The 21,919-nt window shown below is 43.9% G+C and overlaps 1 protein-coding gene across 1 annotated transcript in view; it reads right to left on the bottom strand.

Annotated features, from left to right (window-relative positions):
* LOC137846718 (CUGBP Elav-like family member 4) overlaps nt 1-21,919 on the bottom strand; it is a 216,818-nt gene that overhangs the window by 172,039 nt on the left and 22,860 nt on the right. The window contains exon 2 of the mRNA XM_068664832.1: nt 12,437-12,448. Within this exon, the coding sequence (XP_068520933.1) occupies nt 12,437-12,448 (12 nt within the window). The remainder of the gene's footprint in view (nt 1-12,436; nt 12,449-21,919) is intronic.

The following is a 21,919-nucleotide window of genomic DNA, read 5'->3' as shown; positions in this document are numbered from 1 at the left end:
ACCTGGGTCTGTTCAGCCTGGAGAAGAGAAGACTGAGAGGGGATTTCCTCAGTGTATATAAATATCTGAGGGGTGGGGGACAGAAGGATTTAGCCAACCTCTTCTCAGTGGTTTGTGGGGATAGGACAAGGGGCAATGACTGCAAGTTAGAGCACAGGAAGTTCCGCGCTGACATGCGAAACAACTTCTTCACGGTGAGGGTGACGGAGCATTGGAACAGGCTGCCCAGGGAGGTTGTGGAGTCTCCTCTGGAGATATTTAAGGCCTGTCTGGACGCCTACCTGGGCAGCCTTCTCTGAGGAACATGCTTTGGCAGGGGGCTTGGACCCGATGATCTTTCAAGGTCCCTTCCAACCCCTACAGTTCTGTGATTCTGTGATTCTGTTCTGTAAAGTTATTCCACGTTTAATGCACACCATATCTTAATCTGAATGAACTTCTCTGTGTAGAGTGCTTTCGATTTATTTTATCCTCCAGTAAAGGGAATACTAGTCAAATGTTGCCAAAAGGAGTTAAAAGCACTGGTGGGATGGGGCCCTGTGCTCTGGGTGGGAGCAGAGCTGCAGGATATGCTGGTGCTGGTTTAGCCCTTGCTCCTGCCTTAGCTATGTGCACAGCTCTTCTCCCCGCAGATACCAGCCAGACAATTCCTGCACAGGTAATATATTATTAGACATATACAGCCTGACTTTGGCAATGTGAAATCCAGAGGCACAAGAGAATTTGCCCCAACTGAATCATTGGGATTAGAAATTAGAGAATGATTGATTAAGAATGATTAGGTGCTATATTTGCAATGTACTGCACCTGTGCTGCGCTTAGGCCTCCAGATAACAGGAGCCCCTGATGGTTCAGACTTTAACCAAGGGGTCAGAGATAAGGAGGACTGCTTACAAAGGGACAAGATAAGGAATGTCAAACATGCAAGGCCTCGAGATAACAGGAGCCCCTCAGACCCCAAGAACCAGATCAAACCAACCTTCTGGCCCAGATTGTGACCAAGGCCTCAGAGAACATGAGCAAAGAGATGAGGTGAAAAGTTCAGCCCTGATGAAGGCATCTTACCTCATCCCCACGACCCTCAGTGCCCACCACCACAAGGCACTGAGCAAGTGCAGACAATAGGAATTTATGGAAATGACTTCTTGTAGCTAATTTTAATACTAAGTGGAGACAGGTTATACATATGTATGGGTGTATTGGGAAACTTCATGCATATGTAACTCTTTACTGCATATAACCACAGCAAGTTGCTGCGTTAGGTGCGCATGACTTTGGTGGGACTACCCCCCATGCTGCCCAGCGCTGAATAAACATACCTACTATACAATCATACTGATTGTGGAGTCAGCTTTCCGCGAGTCACAAGCAATCATAGTTTTAATTGATTTACTACTGCATCATCAGGTTGAAAACACGCCTATAGCCCTGCAACACACGCGTGATGTCTGCCACTAAACATTTATTCACAAACATTTTTGGACTGCATCAAGAATTCCCCCTCCCCAAGAAAGGAAGTCACAACAAAATGAAATGCAAGTGTACCCATTAATAATAAAATCTAATCATAAGGCACAAAATAATACAAAACAAGAGTAATAAGTCTATCTGGGGAATTGCATCATTGTTAACATAACAATTAATCAACACACCATTGTTTGAAAGTGTTGCTTGTTGCATGACTGCTTAGATGAAAACTGAGTAACAGCATGTTGTGGTTTAACCCGGCTGGCAGCTAAACACCACACAGCCGTTCGGTCAGCCTCCCCCCTCCCTCTCTGGGATGGGGGAGAGAAACAGGAAAGTGATGATGATAATAATGACAATAGTACTAAGAATAATAATATGTACGAAACAAGTGATGCACAATGCAATTGCTCACCACACGCTGACCGATGCCCAGCCTAAACCCGAGCAGTCCGGCCCTCCTCCCCTGGCTAGCCACCCTTATATATCGTTTAGCATGACTTCAGATGGTATGGAATTCCCCCTTTGGCCAGTTTGGTTCAGCTGTCCTGCGTCTGTCCCCTCCCAGCTCTTGCTGAACCACCAGCCTGCCCGCTTGCAGGACAGAGCGAGAAGCTGAAAAGTCCTTGGCTTGGTATAAGCACTGCTCTGCAACAATTAAAACATCATCATGTAATGAGCACTCTTCTCATCCTAAGCCAAAACATAGCACCCTACCAGCTACTAGGAAGAAAATTAACTCTGTCCTAACTGAAACCAGGACACAGTGGCAGCCTGAAAAATTATGTGCCCTGTAAGCAGCTACTGTGTGAGAGCTGCTTGGGAATTACGAGGCCTGGGAGATGTTGGTCTTTTGCTGGTGGCTCCTCTAGAGATTTACTTTCCTAGAGAAGTCAACACCCTGCCCTCTCGAGCCCTTGTACTGGGTCTGGCTGGGATGTTAACTTTCCCTGCAGCAGCCCATACAGTGCTGAGCTCTGCACTTGTAGCTAGAACAGCAGTTTGTAAAAAAACGAACAATCTGTGTTCATTTTTTTTAATTCGCTGTGCTGCCAAACACTGGCCTTGAGTTTAATCTGGCATTCAGGCTGTGCGCTGTTATCATTTGGGTCTCATGGAAACTATCTTTTAGAGAATATTCAGAACTACACTGCCTTCCTTTTCTCATCTGGACACCAGTTTATGAATAATATCAGGAATGGTACCTCCTCCTTCTTTCACAGTGGGCTAATTACAGCAGTTTTTGAGTATTTTGAAGATCCATGTGTAACTCATATATTGCTATTTCTAATTCTGAATAATGGGTTTCCTCTTCTCTCTAAGATTAGTCGATTGTTTAGAAAACTTACTTGGGAATCTGTCCCGAAACAGTCTTGTGGTGAGTGGCAAGGTGTGTGGGATGATGTTGGCAGATACCTGTCACGAGTGTCTCCTCCAATAGTTTTGAACTTCACCCCAGAACAAGTGCTAAATCCTAAAAACCTGGTAGAATGTTTGAGAGTTGTATGTCCTGACCCTGTTAATGCCGGAGAACGACAGCTTGCAGCATTGTGCTGGGTCCTGACTTACTCCTATCAAACACTGTTTAACATCATCCAGCAACTTGAAGAGAGGGAGGAAGTCTCTGAATCTGATGACCAGATAACACATGCTGTGGCTGACCCAGAGGACCAACCAACTATGGTATCAGTCGCCCCCATCATCAAGTCAAAACAATGGAAACGGAGGTCAGCTCGTTTAGTAAGGGAAGAAGCCTCTCCTAAGAAGGAGGGAGAAGGGGAAATGGCAGGCACCTCTAAAGCAGAGCCATCACAAAAACAGCAGAAAGAAGAGATGGAAATCATAAAGGAATCAGAAACCACTGGATCCCTATCCCTGAGTGAGTTGTGAGAAATACAAAAGGATTATGGTCGACGCCCAGGTGAACACATCCTCACCTGGCTGCTCCGATGCTGGGATGCTGGGGCCAATAGCCAACAATTAGAAGGAAATGAAGTCAAGCAGTTGGGATCCCTCTCTAGAGAAAGGGTAATTGACAAAGTAATTGGGAAAGGGGCACAGGCCCTCAGCCTCTGGAGACGACTCCTGGCGGCTGTGAGAGAAAGATATCCCCATAAGGAAGATATTGTATATCAAATAGGCAAGTGGACCACTATAGATAAAGGTCTCCAGCATCTGCGGGAATTAGCTGTGCAGGAGATGATTTATAGTGATTTGGACAATGCCCAGACACCTCAAGACCCCGATGAAGTCCAGTGCACAACATCCATGTGGCATAAATTTGTGCGGAGTGCACCATCAGCACATGCCAGTACACTGGCAGTAATTCAGTGGGATGAGGGGATGGGACCAACAGTGTATAATCTGTCCTGCCAGCTTCAAATATATGAAGACAATCATCTCTCTGCTCCGCTACAGTCCTGTGTCTCAGCTGTGGAGAAACTGTCTGAAAGATTTGACCACCTCGTAGAACGAGCATATTCCCCCTCATCTAGACGGAGTGATATTTCAGCCACTAAGAATCAGCATTTTTCTGCTCAAGAGAGAGAGTACCCAAGATGCACACCACGTGGCACCTTGTGGTTTTATCTGCGTGACCACAGGGAAGATAGGAGGAAAAGGGATGGTGTACCTACTTCAACCCTAGCTGCTTGGGCACGTGAACTGAAAGGAAATACAGCAGCAAGAAGAGGGGCTCCTAAGAAAAATGATGCTCCAGTTTCTATTGGGCAGTACCCCAGAGGCAGTAGAAGAGCTGATGTTATTCTTGACCCTGATGAAGGGACCTCTGCCTCTCATTTGCAAGAATTAAGTGGCAGACGCTCCAGTCACGACTAGAGGGGCCCTGCCTCTGGCCAGGTAGAGGAGAGGGATAACCGGATTTATTGGACTGTGTGGATCCGATGGCCTGGCACATCAGAACCACAAGAATACAAAGCTTTAGTGGACACTGGCGCACAATGTACCTTAATGCCATCAGGCTACCAAGGGACAGAACTCACCTGTATCTCTGGAGTGACAGGGGGATCCCAACAAGTATCTGTACTGGAAGCTGAAGTGAGTCTAACTGGGAATGAGTGGCAAAAGCATCCCATTGTGACTGGCCCCAATGCTCCATGCATCCTTGGCAATGACTGTCTCAGGAGAGGATATTTCAAGGACCCAGAAGGGTTCCGCTGGGCTTTTGCAATAGCTGCTTTGAGCATTTTGAGCTTTTGATTCTATCCTGCCTGGCCTTTCAGAAGACCCTTCTGTTGTAGGATTGCTGAACGTTGAAGAACAGCAGGTACCAATCGCTACCACAACAGTGTACCTACAGCAATATCGCACCAACCGAGACTCCCTGATTCCCATCCATGAGTTGGTTCACCGTCTGGAGAGTCAAGGAGTGATCAGCAAGACTCGCTCACCCTTTAATAGTCTTATATGGCCAGTGCGAAAGTCTAATGGCGAGTGGAGGCTAACGGTGGACTATCGCGGCCTGAAGGAAGTCATGCCACTGCTGAGTGCTGCAGTGCCGGACATGCTAGAACTTCAGTACGAACTAGAGTCAAAGGTAGCTGAGTGGTACGCCACAATCGATATTGCAAATGCATTTTTCTCCATCCCTTTGGCAGCAGCATGCAGGCCGAAGTTTGATTTTACTTGGAGGGGCAATCAATACACCTGGAATAGACTGCCCCAAGGGTGGAAACACAGTCCTACCATTTGCCATGGACTGATCCAGTCTGCACCGGAACTAGGGGGAGCTCCTGAACACCTGCAGTACATAGATGACATCCTCGTGTGGGGCAACACAGCAGCAGAAGCTTTTGAGAAAGGGAAGAAAGTAATCCAAATTCTCCTGAAAGCTAGTTTTGCCATTAAACAGAGCAAGGTCAAGGGGCCTGCACAGGAAATCCAGTTCTTGGGGGTAAAATGGCAGGATGGACGTCGCCATATTCCAATGGATGTGATCAATAAAATAACAGCAATGTCTCCGCCAACTAGCAAAAAAGAAATGCAAGCTTTCCTAGGCCTCGTGGGATTCTGGAGAATGCATGTTTCAGGCTATAGTCAGCTTGTGAGTCCTCTATATCGAGTGACTCGAAAGAGAAACTACTTCAAGTGGGGCCTCGAGCAACAACAGGCCTTTGAACAAATCAAACAAGGAATAGCTTGTGCAGTAGCCCTTGGGCCTGTCCATACTGGACCAGCTGTGCAAAACATACTGTACACTGCAGCTGGGGAGCATGGCCTCACCTGGAGCCTCTGGCAGAAAACCCCAGAAGAAACTCGAGGTCAAACTCTGGGGTTCAGGAGCTGGGGCTATCGAGGATCAGAAGCCAATTACACCCCAACTGAAAAAGAAATACTCACAGCATATGAGGGTGTTCGAGCTGCTTCAGAAGTTGTGGGTACAGAGGCACAGCTCCTCTTGGGACCACGGCTACCTGTGTTACATTGGATGTTCAAAGAGAAAATTCCCACTACACACCATGCAACTGATGCTACGTGGAGTAAGTGGATAGCGTTAATTACACAGCGGGCTCGAATGGGAAAAACCTAATCACCCAGGAATCCTGGAAGAGATCACAGACTGTCCGGAAGGCAGAAATTTCGGAGTGCCAACAGAAGAGGTAACCCGTGCTGAAGAGGCACCACCATATAATGAGTTGCCAGAAGACAGAAAGCAGTATGTGTTGTTTACTGACGGATCCTGCCGTGTGATAGGGAGCCATCGGAAATGGAAAGCTGCTGTGTGGAGTCCCATACGACGAGTTGTGGAGGCCATGGAAGGGGAAGGCGAGTCGAGTCAGTATGCAGAAGTAAAAGCCATACAACTAGCCCTAGAGATTGCCGAAAGAGAAAAATGGCCAGCACTGTGTCTCTACACTGATTCATGGATGGTGGCAAATGTTCTGTGGGGGTGGCTGCAGCAATGGAAACAGAGCAACTGGCAGCGCAGAGGTAAACCTATCTGGGCTGCTACCCTGTGCAAGATATTGCTGCCTGGGTAGAAAACCTGGATGTTAAAGTACGTCATGTAGATGCCCACGTGCCCAAGAGTCGCACTACTGTAGAACATCAGAACAACAAAGAAGTAGATCGAGCTTCGAAAATTGAAGTGGCTCAGGTGGACCTAGACTGGGAACGTAAGGGTGAGCTGTTTGTAGCTCGATGGGCCCATGAAACATCAGGGCATCTGGGGAGGGATGCCACTTACAGATGGGCTCGTGATCAAGGGTTGGACCTGACCATTGAGGCCATCACACAGGTTACCCATGAGTGTGAGACCTGTGCTGCAATCAAGAAAGCCATGAAGGTAACATCTCCCTGGAACAGGGGGAGATGGCTAGGGTTTTAATATGGTGAGGCCTCGCAGATTGACTACATCGGACCACTCCCACAAACATGCCAAAGCAAACGGTTCATACACACCATGGTAGAAGCAACTACTGGGTGTCTGGAAACATACCCCGTAAACCGTGCCATGGCCCGAAACACTATCTTGGGTCTATAAAGGCAAGTGCTGTGGCGTCATTGTACACCAGAGAAAATTGGGCCAAGAGGCATGGTATTGAGTGGGTGTATCACATCCCTTATCACCCACAAGCCTCTGGGAAGGTTGAGAGGTACAATGGACTGTTAAAGACTATGTTAGGAGCATTGGGTGCTGGGACATGGAAACAATGGGACATAAATCTACAAGAAGCCACTTGGCTAGTTAACAATAGGGGGATCTGACAGCCGTGCTGGTCCTGTGGAAACAAAACCCCTACACACTGTGAAAGGAGCTAAAGTCCTCGTAGTGCATGTAGGAAAGTGGATGGGGAAGGCAGTGTGGGTTGCTCCTGCCTCGGGAAAAGGCAAACCCACTCGTGAGATTGTCTTCGCCCAAGGACCAGGGTATACCTGGTGGGTCATGCAAAAGAATGGTTATATCGAGTGCGTGCCTCAAGGAGATTTAACCTTGAGATAAAACTAATCTGTAATCTAAGTTATATGTTGTAGGAAGATGCTGTAGGATCAACGACAGGCAGCCTGTGCTGGTTGGCTGTATTTATTCACCAGAGATTGTTGCTGGGAGATGCCCACCCTGATCTACAGCTGGATCAGGCCACTGAGAAAGTGAATGCACATATGGGCTTTTGATGGGATCAAAACATCTCTCCCAGGATGGTCACAGACAGGGTGGAGGTATCTGAATTTGGTCCATATATTGTGGTGGTTTTATCGTGCTGGGCAGCTAAACCCCACAACCACTCTCTCACTCCCCCTCCTTTAGATGAGGAGGGGGAGAAGTAAAGCAAAGAACAACTCACGGGTTGAGATAAGGATAATTTAATTAAAGGGAAATAATAATAACAATTAAAGACAGACTACCATGAACTAAACAATTTAACTAAGGGGAAATAAAAAGGGAAAGGGGAAAAGGGAGGGGAAAAGGAAAAATAAAAAGAAGGGAGGAAAACAAACAAACAAAATAAATGAAAGCTATATGGAAGTGCAGAGGAAAAAAATTACTCTCTACTTCCCACAAATGAGCGATGATTGACCACGTCCTTGAAGCAAGGCCTCAACGCACGCAGCCGGTGTTGAGAGGAGGACCGACGTCTTCTCAATGAGAGCCCACCCCTCCCCTCTTCTTCCTGTTTCCACCTTTTATTGCTGAGTGTGACATCACATGGTATGGAATATCCCTTTGATTGGTTTAGGTCAGCTGCCCTAGTGATGTTTCTCTCCTCACTTTTTGCCCATCCCCTAGGAGGGTTAGAGAAAGGCCCAATGCTGTGCCACTGCTGCTCAGCAGTAGACACAACACTGGTGTGATAACACTGCTGTTTCAGCTACAAGTACAGAGTACGGCACTGTATGGGCTGCTGCTGGGAAAGTTAACATTCCAGCCAGACCCAGTACAAGTTGCAGACTGGATGTGGGAATATGTCAGGGAGTGAAACCAATGCTATGAAGCCCACCCACTCTGTAGTATCTACAAGGTCTCCTGCACCTTCAGGATGGAGGAACAAGATGTGGAAACAGTTAGTTCTGTGAGCATCTCTGCTACCTCTCCCTGCAAAACCTTTTCTGAGCTTGACACTTCAGTCCAGAAGTCCCCAGCTCTTCTAAAGAGCAAAGGAGAAGAGCCCCATGATTGTGCTCCTTACCCTATATGCATTTGGACTCCGTAAATATTCTGCACTTGGCCCCATATGAACAACAACTTCCCTCCAGAATCAGAGGGTCTGAATGACAGCATCAGCACTGAAGCACCAAGGGCTCACAGCACAGTCAGTGGTTTCTCAACACCTCTGGGGAAGCAACTCCCACACAAACTATGGCTGTTGCAGACCACAGCCACCTTTCGATTGTAGATCTAGGGACGCCTCTTCAGCTTGCCTTATCTGATGCAGACCTCAAGCACAGGCGCTAAGATAGACTTTCAAAACAAAACTAACAAAACCAAAGTGGTCTTGTACCTAATTTTGCCCCCTTGAGAAGAAAATGAGAAAAGGGGCTGCACTGGAGAGAAACTGGCCATATTGCTTAATGCATAATTGGAAGGCATTCTACTATGCTGGTGCTGAGAACAGGATGAAAACCTATCTGGAACAGAACAGCACTCAAGAGGTTATTTACAGCCACAGCATAAACAGTGAAAATTTACTGGAGTATATAGACCACCCAAGTGTGCAGCTAAATGAGCTTCATAGTAATGGAATTGCCATATCCCCCTGAATTATACCTCAGTAAGGCTACCCTGCTGTTTGAAAAGCAAATTCAGACTTGATAGTAGGAGCCTGGATGACTACAATATGAGCCATAGGGAGAAGATAAACTATCTAAGTTGATAAGGATAGCATGGACTACTCTGACAGAGTGAAAACAGTGTGAGCATTCACGGAGACAAACAGGTTGTGGAAATATGGCAATGCTATATCTAAGTCACCTGTAGCGACATCGTACTACCTGGAAAGCCAGTCTGTGCTTGCTGGAAACTGCAGCTCTTTGTCTGGTGTCAATCAGCACAGCTCCATTGATGTCAGCCTCTTTTCCTGCTAGTGTAATGTTCCTTTGCTAATATAATGCAATATAAATTCACACTTTTTAAATCTTCAGTGGTGTTACACAGACTTCCACCAAGTGAGGGTTTGGTCGACAGCCTTATTATGATACACATTCAGAAGAAGGAAGAGTTAAGATCACGGAGGCAACCTTAACCTCTTTCCTGATGTCTGAGTGCTTGACTGCAGAGCCACAGCGTTACTGCAGTAAGGTTTCCTCCCCAAACACAGCAGCCCAGCCTAACCGCTTCCATTTAATTACAGTCATCTCCCCCACATCTTGAAGAGCATTACAAATGCAGCTGTATGCAGCCTCCCTACCCAACCATCACAGCTGAGCTGCAGGTGGCAAAACAGATGCAGGGGGAGGTTGGCTGCTTCACTGAGGTCACACAGGCTGCTTCCTTCTCTTACTGATTTTTCACTTGCTCTCTGATTACTCTTTCACCAGCATGAAGCCACAGCTTATGGTTCCTAGGGGCAGTTCTAGTAGCTGGGGAGGGCCAAAAACCTGCAGACATCTTACTGCCTGACATGGGGGCTCGGACACTGGTGCTGTGCCCTGGTTATCCCTGTTTTGCTGCTAGCTGGTGCTAGCCCTGCCTAGGTAGTGCTCTCACGGGCAATACCTTGGGGGATGCCACAAGCCATTCAGAGATGTGTGGGCATGACTTGTGCTAGTCCACTGCCTGCAGAGTGTGATGGCCTGGGAGGGAGGGATGAAGTCCCCTGCAGAGTGCTTTGCAAGGGAATTGCTTCTGGCTGCTGGAAGATACTGCTTCAGAGGTGCTGACCCTGACTGAGGGCTGCTTTTGGTGTCCCTGAGGGCAGCTGGCAGCCCCTGGGTGCTGAGGGCAGGAGTGCAGGGCAGGGGATCTCCCGCGGGGCACGGGGCTCAGTCACCGCACAGCTCGGCATCCTTACTCAGCGAAACAGCAAGACGGGAGGGAGAGGAGGGAAGGCACAACAAAACCCTCCCAAACTGAACAAAAATGATTTCAGCTTGTTATAAATGAAGTCTCAACTCAATCTGAACTTTGTAACATTTATAAAACAAATATTTATAAAAGGTATAAAAGCTATAAAAGGTATAAAAGGCAAGTAAACAGCGCTGGGTATGGGGAGTCTATGCTCCACCAACACGCACACACGAACATCAAACATTCTAAACATATAGAACATCGCTTTTACATATTAAACCCGAGTATGCCTATACATACATACAATCAAGAAATGTGAAAAATAATCCTTTAAGTTCCATGACTTAACAGTCTCCATTTTCCATTCCTTTTCTTGATTACTGACAAGTCTCCATTTTCCATTCCTTTTGAACAATATGTCTCGTTTAAGTTGTCAAGCAACTCGGTCTTTGGGCCTTATGTATCCCATTCTTCCCAGATCAAAGAAAAGCATATCCATCTCCTTTTCAAGGCGAATGAGGCCTGGGTCAAAAGGCACGTCCAGGTCAGCAGGGGGCGTAACAGCAAAAGCCTTCGATGGCTGTAGCAGCAGAGGGGCCCATGGCATAGCAGTCGGATAAGTAAACGAGCCCACAGATCCCTCACTATCTGGCAAGCCACACGTTGGGACTGTGGTTCCACATGGCTCTTTAAGGCCTCAGAGACTGCTCACCAGGTGCCGAGCAATCCTACTGCAACCTTGCCATTTTTAGTTGCAGAGTCCCACACCTTGACCTCAATTTGGTCCCATATTTCAGGCTCATAAACTGTCCGATTGTTAATAAGCAGAATAAGCTGTAAGGTTACCAGGACAGTCTTTGTTCCTAAGGATGTATGATTCCCCATAATGCGCAACTGCTTACCCGCGAGGGGCAGTTGTGTGCACAGGTCTGCTTCTCTCAGCTCGAGCTTCTCTCCAGCTCCAGTGCGCCTGTTTCCATCAACTTTCTGTACGAGCTTCTCTAAGCAGTTTGCTGAGTCTGGCCGAACCTATCTTCATGAGGCATTCAATGTGCCTGTTCCCGTCCTGGTCTCCATTCTGCCAGCCTGTTCCTCTTCACTTCTTTTTCCTGCTTCTTTATTGATGATGTAACTTCATGCTGTTGCCTTTCTTTTCTTTTCTTTTCTTTTCTTTTCTTTTCTTTTCTTTTCTTTTCTTTTCTTTTCTTTTCTTTTCTTTTCTTTTCTTTTCTTTTCTTTTCTTTTCTTTTCTTTTATCTTGAGAGCAGGCTCCCCTCTTATACCCTTCTCCCCACAGCAGTCCTTTTCAAAACAACTTTTCATTGGTCAAACAACTTTGAATATAACAACAGCAGCAAACACCCAGAAATTTCCATGCCTTAACGGCTGGAGAACAAGCAACCCGAGACTACATGGAGTCTCCTGAATCACCCTTCTTTGTTCCCTTTAAACTCTTTTATATTCCTGATGGCCTCGTTGTTAAGAGTCTGATGTTATCATCAACCACGTGGCTTTCCAACCCCCATGGCCACACTCCCAAATCTCCCCCTTCTTTATTAATATCAACCATTTTCTTGACACGAATTACCACTCCATGCAGTCTCCAGTTTCTTGTTCTCCAGATGGTTCTCTTGTTCTCCAGCCGTTAAGGCATGGATGTCTCAGGGTGCTTGCTGTTGTTGTTACATTCAAAGTTGTTTGACCAATGAAAAGTTGTTTTGAAAAGAACTGCTGTGGAGAGAAGGGTATAAGAGGGGAACCTGCCCTCAAGATAAAAAAAGGCAACAGGATGAAGTTACATCATCAATAAAGAAGCAGGAAAAAGAAGTGAAGAGGAACAGGCTGGCAGAATGGAGACCAGGACGGGAACAGGCACATTGATTGCCTCATGAAGATAGGTTCGGCCAGACTCAGCAAACCGCTCAGAGAAGCTCGTACAGAAAGTCGATGGAAACAGGCGCACTGGAGCTGGAGAGAAGCTCGAGCTGAGAGAAGTGGACCCACGCACACAACTGCCTCTCACTGGTAAGCAGTTGTGCATTATGGGGAATCATACGTCCTTAGGAACAAAGACTGTCCTGGTAGCCTTACAGCTTATTCTCCTTATTAACAATTGGACAGTTTATGATCCTGAAACATGGGACCAAACTGAGGTCAAGGTGTGGGACTATGCAACTTAAAATGACAAGGTTTCAGTGGGATTGCTCGGCACCTGGTGAGCAGTCTCTGAGGCCTTAAAGAGCCCTGTGGCACCACAGTCAGAAGCATGTGGTTTGCCAGATAGTGAGGGAGCTGAGGACTCGTTTAGTGATCCGAGTGCTACGCCATCACCCCTGTGCTGCATCCTCAGCCATCGAAGGCTTTTGCTGTTATGCCTCCTGCTGACCTGGACGTGCCTTTTGACCCAGGCCTATTGGCCTTGAAAAGGAGATGGATATTCTTTTCTTCGATCCGGGAAGAACGGGATACATAAGGCCCGAAGGCTGAGTTGCTTAACAACTTAAAGCGAGACATATTATTCAAAAGGAATGGAAAATGGAGAGTTGTTTGTAATCAAGAAAAGGAATGGAAAATGGAGACTGTTAAGTCATGGAACTTAAAGGATTGTTTGTTACCTTTTCTTTATGTATAGACATACTCGGGTTTAGTATGTAAAAGCAATATTCTGTGTATTTAGAAGGTTCGATGTTTGTGTGTGCGTGTTGGTGGAGCATAGGCTCCCCGCACACCCAGTGCTGTTTACTTGCCTTTTATAAATCTTCCTTTTATAAATATTACTAAATTCAGATTGAGTTGAGATTTCATTTATAATATACCCAACAGTACTCTCCCAGATGGCTCAGTAACTAGGTCATTGCAAGGGCTTACCACACTTTCCAGTGAATTGGCAGAAAAATTATGCATATTTACATCCTTGATCGTAGTTGTAGGAATTTTGACAGCCATTGGTTGCTGCATTATCCCCTGTGTAAGTGGACTAGTACAGTGGTTTACTGAAACCACAGTATTGAAGCAAATGATGATGGAGCCACCACCTTACTTAGATAAGGTGATAATGAGGAGATGGAAAACAAAGAAAGTGAAGAAGAAGATATCTACCAAATTACACCTTAGAGAAAAGTTTTTCAAAAATCAAGTTTTTAAAGAAGAAAAGGGGGGAATTGTGGGAATAGAGATGTTGTTTTTGCAGTTACATTGTTTAGAGGGAAGGAATGTGGTATTGAGATATGCTTACAGTGATAAGAAAGCTTAGCAGGTGACCTTGTAAAATGCAGACAAACAGACTCCTTAGGACAATTAGGTGAAAATCACAGTGGTAAGTCAAGTCAGATAAGTGAAGAAACATTACCACTGCAAACAGTAAAAAAGTCAAGAAATTTGAAATTTAACAGGCTGGCAACTGAAGGCCATGCATTGTTTGTGAAGCATCAGATAGATTGTGAAGCTGGATTACCCACTCAGTGGGGAAACAGGGGAGGGTCCTGTCATCAAAAAGTATATAAACTGTGTTTTGGAACTAGTAGTCCCATGCTCCTGCTTGTGAGGTGCCCGCCATTGAAATCGCGAATAAATTACTACTTCACTGAGATCCTCACCTGAGCCTAAGTTATTGGCTACGGATTGTTTCTCACAGGCAGAACAAAAGTATATGGAACACCAACTTTTTTTGACTGTTCCCAAAAATGAATTTCTTATATTTATTAATTGTGGTGGTGCAGAAACTCTGATTTTGCTGGTATGGGTATAGCAGCAGTGCCAAGAACGTGACTGTTGAGGGATTTTTTGAAACAGCAAAAATCCCATGGCTTGCTGCAGCTGAGCAAACCAAGCTACCAGGGCAACTATGAGAAGTTCCCATGACAGTGTTCCACATCGCCCAATTGAGGAATTTAGAAAAATATTGTTGCCAGCAGCTGGCTTCAAGGACAAAGTCTACGTGACTGCTAATCACAAGGGGGTTGTTTTCTTGCAGGTGGGGTTGTTTTCTTGCAGTTGTTTGTCTGAGTGCTTCTGACCAATAATCTTGTGTGAGACACTATCCGCCCCTGTTAAGTTCACTATAAAAGTTAGGGTATTCGGGCAATAAGATGGAGCATGATCTGACTCTACTGGTGTCTGTCGTGCTTTTGGCCATGCTTCCTGCAACACGTGACCATTTAGCCAATTTACAATTTAGCACTGCATAACCAAAGCTGAATGAAAGAGGCTAGAAATGGAACCAGAAGAACATCTGGTAGATGTTTTTTGCTGCAACATTACAGTTAAGGAAGAGTCAGTGTAGCCAGTTGGATTTCTCTTTATGTGTAAGATTCTGTTGTTTTGGATCTGGATTGCAGTTTTATTTAATTTTTAAATTATTTTTTGTTAATTTTAGTGACTGAATATTGACATTCAGATTGATAGCTAGAATCCATTTTAGAGAGATTAATTTATGAATGATTTCTTAATAAAAAGAAGTTCATAATTCTCTTAACCCTTTGGAACCCAGAGAAGCCTTTCTGTAACAGCCTCCTGTAGGACTGGAGGAATAGAAATTTCTGGGATTTCTGTACTCTGAAATCTGGGCCACTTCAGCTTTGAATTTTTTAATGCTTATGCACTCCACAGTCCAATTGTGACTAGGATTCAGGGTATCCCCTTGTATTTGAATTTTTTTTAACCTCAATGTCCTCATCAATAGAACAAGGATAACAGTGCTTAGTTACTGCCAGGAATATTCAGGCATAATGTTTATAAATACCTCTGAAGGTTACAAGTTCTTTCCAAGTGCCTAGTATTTCTGCTGATTTCCTGTTGAATAGAGAACTGTGTATGTGGGGTTGGGTGGGGTTTCAATCATCAGATGTCAAGTTCTCTTTTATTTTTGTAATGATTTATGCAGTTGTTAATCAGCAGCTGACTCCTCTGAGGAAACTTCAGGGAGATCATGCATTTAGAAACAATCCTGCTTCTAGTATTTTCTCTCCACTGTATTTTTCTTCCTTTGTTCCTTTGTTCTCTATTATGAAGGACATTTGCATGTGTCCTGGTTTCAGTTAGAACAGAATTAATTTTCTTCCTAGTAGCTGGTGGAATGCTGTGTTTTGGCTTAGGATGAGAAGAGTGCTGATAACACCCCGATGTTTTAATTGTTGCAGAGCAGTGCTTATACCAAGCCAAGGACATCTCAGCCTTTTGCTCTGTCCTGCCAACGGGCAGGCTGGGGGTGCAGTAAGAGCTGGGAGGGGACAGACCCAGGACAGGTGACCCAAACTAGCCAAAGGGGTATTCCATACCATCTGACATCATGCTAAACAATATATAGGGGTGGCTAGCCGGGGGGAGGGGGCCAGACTGCTCGGGGTTAGGCTGGGCATTGGTCAGCGGGTGGTGAGCAATTGCATTGTGCATCACTTGTTTGTACATATTATTATTATTTTCCTATTATAACCATTGTATTATTATTATTGTTATTATTATTTTGTTATTATTATTTTCCTGTCTTATTAAACTGTCTTTATCTCAACTCACGGGCTTCACTTTCCATTTCTCTCCCCCATCCCAGAGAGGGAGGGGGGAGGGTGAGCGAACGGCTGCATGGTGTTTAGCTGCCGGCCGGGTTAAACCACGACAGCATGAAAACAAGGTTTTTGTTTCTTAAGGGTTCATCTGCTCCTGCTACTTATTCCCCACCTGGCCATAATCCTCTGTGACATCTCAATTGGTGACTGTGCAAACGATTATGATGTCAAAGACAAGATTATGACTTCAGGTGAGAAACAAACAGCAGGAACAGGTGAACTCAGGAAAAATACACATCTTGACTTTTCTCTAACCATTTTTATGCTAAAAGCACAAGAGAAATGCAGGTAATAGATTATGTATGCATATAGAAAATAACTGATGTGTAAGCGAATTGTACCATGTTAGTGAGTAACATGAGAAATCAATTCTTAAAATTCCTTTCAACTGTATTTATTCTGTAGTTTTGTTTACATAAAACTACAATGCTGTGAAAATATCCAATGACAGTGTGATTAGGACGTAATTTTTAAAAAAATTTATTTTTGTTTTTACAATGTTACAACTCTTATAAGAGATTCCCTCTGTATCCCTTTGTTGTAACACAACAACCTTAGTTGGATTAAAATGAGGTTTGATTAAAAATATAAAAAGAATGACCTAAACTGGACTAGAAACAAGTTAACCAGGATCTCTGAAGGGAGTGGGGCTTTGGAGCAGATCACTCTTTGTGAGATAACAAAGGGAGGTTTTTGGAATTGGCTGAGTTCTGCTTCAGTTTTTTTCATCTGTTTAATGTCACATTTTTTTTGGGTGCAGTTTGTGGAAAGAAATAGAAGAAATGGTGTTATCATATATTGATATAATACTGTTTTGTGTATAGAAGCCCAGGTGAAAATAGGAGGGAAGAAGGGAGTTAATAATCACAGAATTAAAGACATTGAAAGTCATCCAATCCACAACTTTGATATTTGAAGTACTCCCAGCTTCAGAGAAGCCATGGGGAGTGGTTGTGGGTTTTTTGTTGTTGTTGTTCGTTTATTTGTTTTTTTACAGAATTGAAGTAGTTATCTTTAGAAAACCAGTAATTAAAATTAGAAAGTTGGTAACATTTTTATTGCAGTCAATTCCCGTGGTGAGATTAACATTAGGTAATCTTATAAAATAACCAGGCACCCTATGATGATCTGACACATGAGAGGCTGTACAGAGCTCCCGGTCCTCCAAGGGCTGTGATTGTTTTATGGTTTTATCTCATGATAACTGTTATATATGGAGTGGTAATTCGTGTCAGAAAAATGGTTGATATTGTTATAAATGAACCATGGACATTTCCAGGGACAGAGGTGATACTGACTGGCCTGTAGTTTCCTGGATTCTCCTTCTTGCTCTTCTTGAAGACTGGAGTGACATTGGGTAAACTCCAGTCTTCAGGCACCTCTCCTGTTCTCCAGGACCTTTCAAAGATGATAGAGAGCAGTTCGACAATCACCTCTGCCAACTCCCTTAGCACACATGGATGCATCCCATCGGAGCCCATGGATTTGTGTGCACTGATCCCACTCAGATGCTCCCAAACCACTGCCTTATCAACCAGGGGGGAGCTCTTCATTTCCCAGACCCTTTCTCCTCCGTCCAGGGTCCAGGAGTCCTGGGCGGGGGGGGGGGGGGGGGGGGGGGGATGTCCTTGAAGCAAAGACTGAAGCAAAGAAAGCATTCAGTATCTCCGCCTTCTCAGCACCTCTCGTTACCAGGACACCCGCCTCATTCAGCAAGGCAGCCACATTATCCTTAGTCTTCCTTTTACTGTTGACATACTTAAAAAAAAACCCCTTCTTATTATCCTTTATCTCTTTTGCAAGCCTCATCTCTAGGTGGGCTTTTAGCCTTCCTCGTCATGTCCCTGCGGGCCCTGACAACACTTCTATACTCCTCCCAAGAGGACATGCCCTTTTTCAACATTTCATAGACCTTCCTCTTCCTTTTGATCTTGTTGATGAGCTCCTTGCTCATCCACGCAGGTTTCCTGCCCACCTTCCCCGATTTCCTGCTCTTAGGGATGCACTGATCCTGAGCTTGGAAGAATGTGCTGTTTAAATGTTTCCCAGCTCTCACAAGCATCCTTGACTGCTAGTAATCTAGTGATTTAAAGATCAAAGCCGAAATTTCTTTAAGTGGTATATTCTTTATTGCAGCGCTGGATGCACGGGGGATCCTTCCGCCTATCGTGCATGTTCGAAGTGACAAAATACCTCATATTTATACAGCGAAACAATTAATATTCAATTAGCATCCATACATATTCATTACCTAACCCCGCCTACCCTCGCTTCGTATGCTAATTAGCTTATCAGTCCTTGCGCTTGCGCAAAACCTTCCAAGAATTGTGGGCCGGGGTCTCCAGGATGTGGGCAGTGGTCTTTGGGAGGAAGGCCGTAGGTCTTCCTCGTAATGCACTTTTCACCTTTGCTTAATCAGTTGTTTTCCAAGCTGTAAAAATGCTGAGTTGGCTTTTAGTTTAACTGAGGGTCGGCAGATAACAGGAAGTCTCAGTTAACAAGACAAGACAATTGACTCAAGTTATCTCAAGTCTCAGCCTGACTAACGGTTAACAGATACTGGGATGTTTTCAAATAACAAGATGCTTAAACATAACAAAAGGTCTACAGATAACAAGATGTCGTTTACTTTGTCCTTGCTAACTTTTAACCACAAGTTTTATTCTATCCTAAAGTGAGTTTATACTATATCATTCCCCCCTTTTCTGGAAAATCTAGTAAATTCTTTTACTTAATACGGAAATTTTCTTCCCAGTCTTTATGATATGTACCCTTCAGTACCTGACCATGCACATTTGTCAAGGAGGTTAACATGGACATTCGTTGTAACAATTTCCAATTCCAAACAAGTAATATAAAAGACAATATTAAACTTACACCAACTAATATCAATAAAACAATAATTGGGTGACTCAATGTGTTCAAAATCCCAGTTACAGTTGGCAACCATCCAAAAAGTGTATCCCACCAGTTGTGACTTGTGTCTCGTTTTACTCTTTGCAAAACTCTGATCATGATGGACAGTAGTAACTTATGATACATTGTGTTGTTAGACTTGATCAGCTGGTGGGATACCGCTGGTGCCAAATATAGAATATCACACCCGACGATTCTAACAAAGTTACAAATACAGAAATTAGAATGATGTTTGCTATGGAGAGTTATGTTCTCCTTATCTACTTCTACAAAATCACAAGCAGTTCTTAAACACACACACCCTTGACCGACATATACAAGCACATTCTTTTGGCTAGTATTTGGATGAATTTCAAAGTGACAGATACCTTGCTCCGTGTCAAAACATACATCCTGAGCCTCAACTGTATTGCTTTCATAAATAAATCCTCATTGTTCCCTGGTTCTAGATTCATGATTCTAGATTTACAGACTGCCATTTCCCATTCTCCATCCGTATAGTAAGCACGAAGGCAGTAGCCATGTTAATAATGGGCGTAAGTACAATTTACCAGGGTCCACGAGGACTGGAACTTCTCAAAATCATTGGCATTGTCCCAGACTGCCTTTTGGACTTCAGCTGGAAAAATGCCTTTACTTCCTTCCCTAATGATCAAGGCAGCCGTTGCCTGCAACCATAACTGTGCTTGCATACAACTAAGAGCTCAGGATACATCTTGTGTCCACTCTTCTCCTAATTTTCACCATTCTGATGGTTTATATAAATAGTTACCATTTGTTCACCAGATGACCATAACTGATAACTTTCCATTAAAGTTCTTATCCTCTGTTGTTACGGCTTTAGTTCAAGGCCACCCACCATTCTCTATTATCACAGAGGCACCTTCTTGAATCACAATTACAACTATAAGCCATAAAAACAAAACAATTCTATGAACAAATTTTCTACCAACCATATTACCAAATACTCCCGACCATAATGTCCTCATCTTGATCGACTAAGCTTTAGTTTCAGTTCATTGTCACCTAGTGTTACTTTTCAGGGAGCTCCTGGAGCCTTCTTCACTCGGGAATAGTGGATCCAAGCGGCTTGTTCTCTAATCTTGATAGCAGTGTGAGTTGTCAGCAACACTTGATACAGTCCATTCCATTTTTCCTGTAGGGGTTGTCCTGAAAAAGTCTTTATACATATATTCCGCAGGCTTAAAGGGGTGGATTGGTTGATCCAACCCTCTAGCCCTAGTCCCTAACACAAATTTATGTACTTTATTTAATTGTTTTTGAAGTTCAGTTATATAAGTATATAAATATTCTGATCCCAGCTGCATTAGATGCTCTCCACTAAATATAAATTGATATGGCCTTCCATATAAAATTTCAAAGGGGCTCAAATTCTTCTTTACTCTAGGTTTAACTCTAATTCTAAGTAATGCTAAAGGGAGGGATTGAGGCCATGACAAATTAGCCTCTTGTCCGATTTTAACTATTTGTTGTTTAATTAAATGGTTCATTTTTCTACCTGTCCACTTGCCTGCAGTCTATAAAGAGTATGCAGTTGCCAATCTATCTTTAGAATCTTACTTATCTGTTGTACCACTTGCACACAAAAATCTGAACCTCTCTCAGAAGACATTGCTACTGGAATCCCAAAGCATGGTATTATTTCATTTAGCAAGACTTTAACCACTTCTCTTGCTTTGTTTGTTCAACAAGGAAAAGCTTCGGGCCATCCTGGAAACATGTCAGTCAGAACCAGTAAATAACAAAACCCCCCTTTTCTAGGGAGTTCTGAAAAAATCAATTTACCACTGTTGTCCCAGATAATTTCCTTTACCAATTATTCCAAATTTTGTCCTGGTATTGGGGTTATTACGTAAACAGATGCTACATTGTTAAGTTACTTGTTGTATTGTTGTGTATAAATTTCATCCCACTAATGTCTGACTCATGCTCTTATGCAATGTGTCAGCTCCCCGATGTGTTTTATTGTGTTCTGTAAAAACTATGGGCCATATCAAATTAGAGGGTATTATTACACAGTTATCTTTTAAATATACTCATCTATCTGGTTTCATTTTACCTTTCAAATCTTCAATTAATTTTAAGTCTTCTTTTGTATAATTTGGCTTTTTGGTTCATGTATATAGTTTGGATTTTACCGTCTGGTATTAAAGACAATGCCTTCACCTCAGTTATTTCAGCTGCCTGTTTAGCCTCCTGATCTGCCAATTGATTTACAATTTCAAAATCAGCGTTTCACTTTTGGAGTCCTTGACAATGCATGATAGCTACCTTTTCTGATTGTTTTACAGCCTCTAACAATTTTAAAATTTCTTCAGCATGTTTTTTTTTTCTTTTTTGTTTTCCCTGAGCAGTCAGCAATCCACGTTCTTTCCAAATCGTTCCATGAGCACGTATCATGCCGAATGCATATTTAGAATCTGTCCAAATATTTATTTTCCTTCCTGCTGCCAGTTCCAGTGCTCACGTAAGTGCAATTACCTGTGCTTTCTGGGTGGACGTCCCAGGGAGTAATGGTTTGGACTCGATTACCTGTTGAGCAGTTGTAACAGCATATCCTGCCTTACGTTGTCCTTGTTTTACAAAGCTGCTCCCATCAGTATACCAAGATTCATCAGCATCTTCTAAAGGTTCTTCTTTAAGATCGGGTCGATTAGAATACAGAGTCTCCATTGTTTCTATACAATCATGAGTTATAGGTTCATCCAGAGTTCCGCTAAGGAAAGAAGCTGTCATTCCTAGAAAGGTTCGTAGCTCCTTTACCGTTTGAGGTTCTGGAGTCTGGCAAATGACTTCCTTACGTTCAGTTCCTAGTTCTCGCTGACCTCCCGAAATTCCAAATCCCAAGTAGGTCACGTGTTGTTGAACCAGCTGGACTTTCTGTTGAGAGACTCGATATCCATTTAAACCCAGAAAATTAAGGAGACTTATAGTCCATTGAATACAACTCTCTTTTGTCTCGGTAGCTATTAAGAGATCATCCACGTAT

Source organism: Anas acuta, chromosome W (assembly GCF_963932015.1).
Source record: "Anas acuta chromosome W, bAnaAcu1.1, whole genome shotgun sequence".
In the NCBI taxonomy this organism is placed as follows: Eukaryota; Metazoa; Chordata; class Aves; order Anseriformes; family Anatidae; genus Anas; species Anas acuta.
This window is presented reverse-complemented; position numbering and strand designations above follow the sequence as displayed.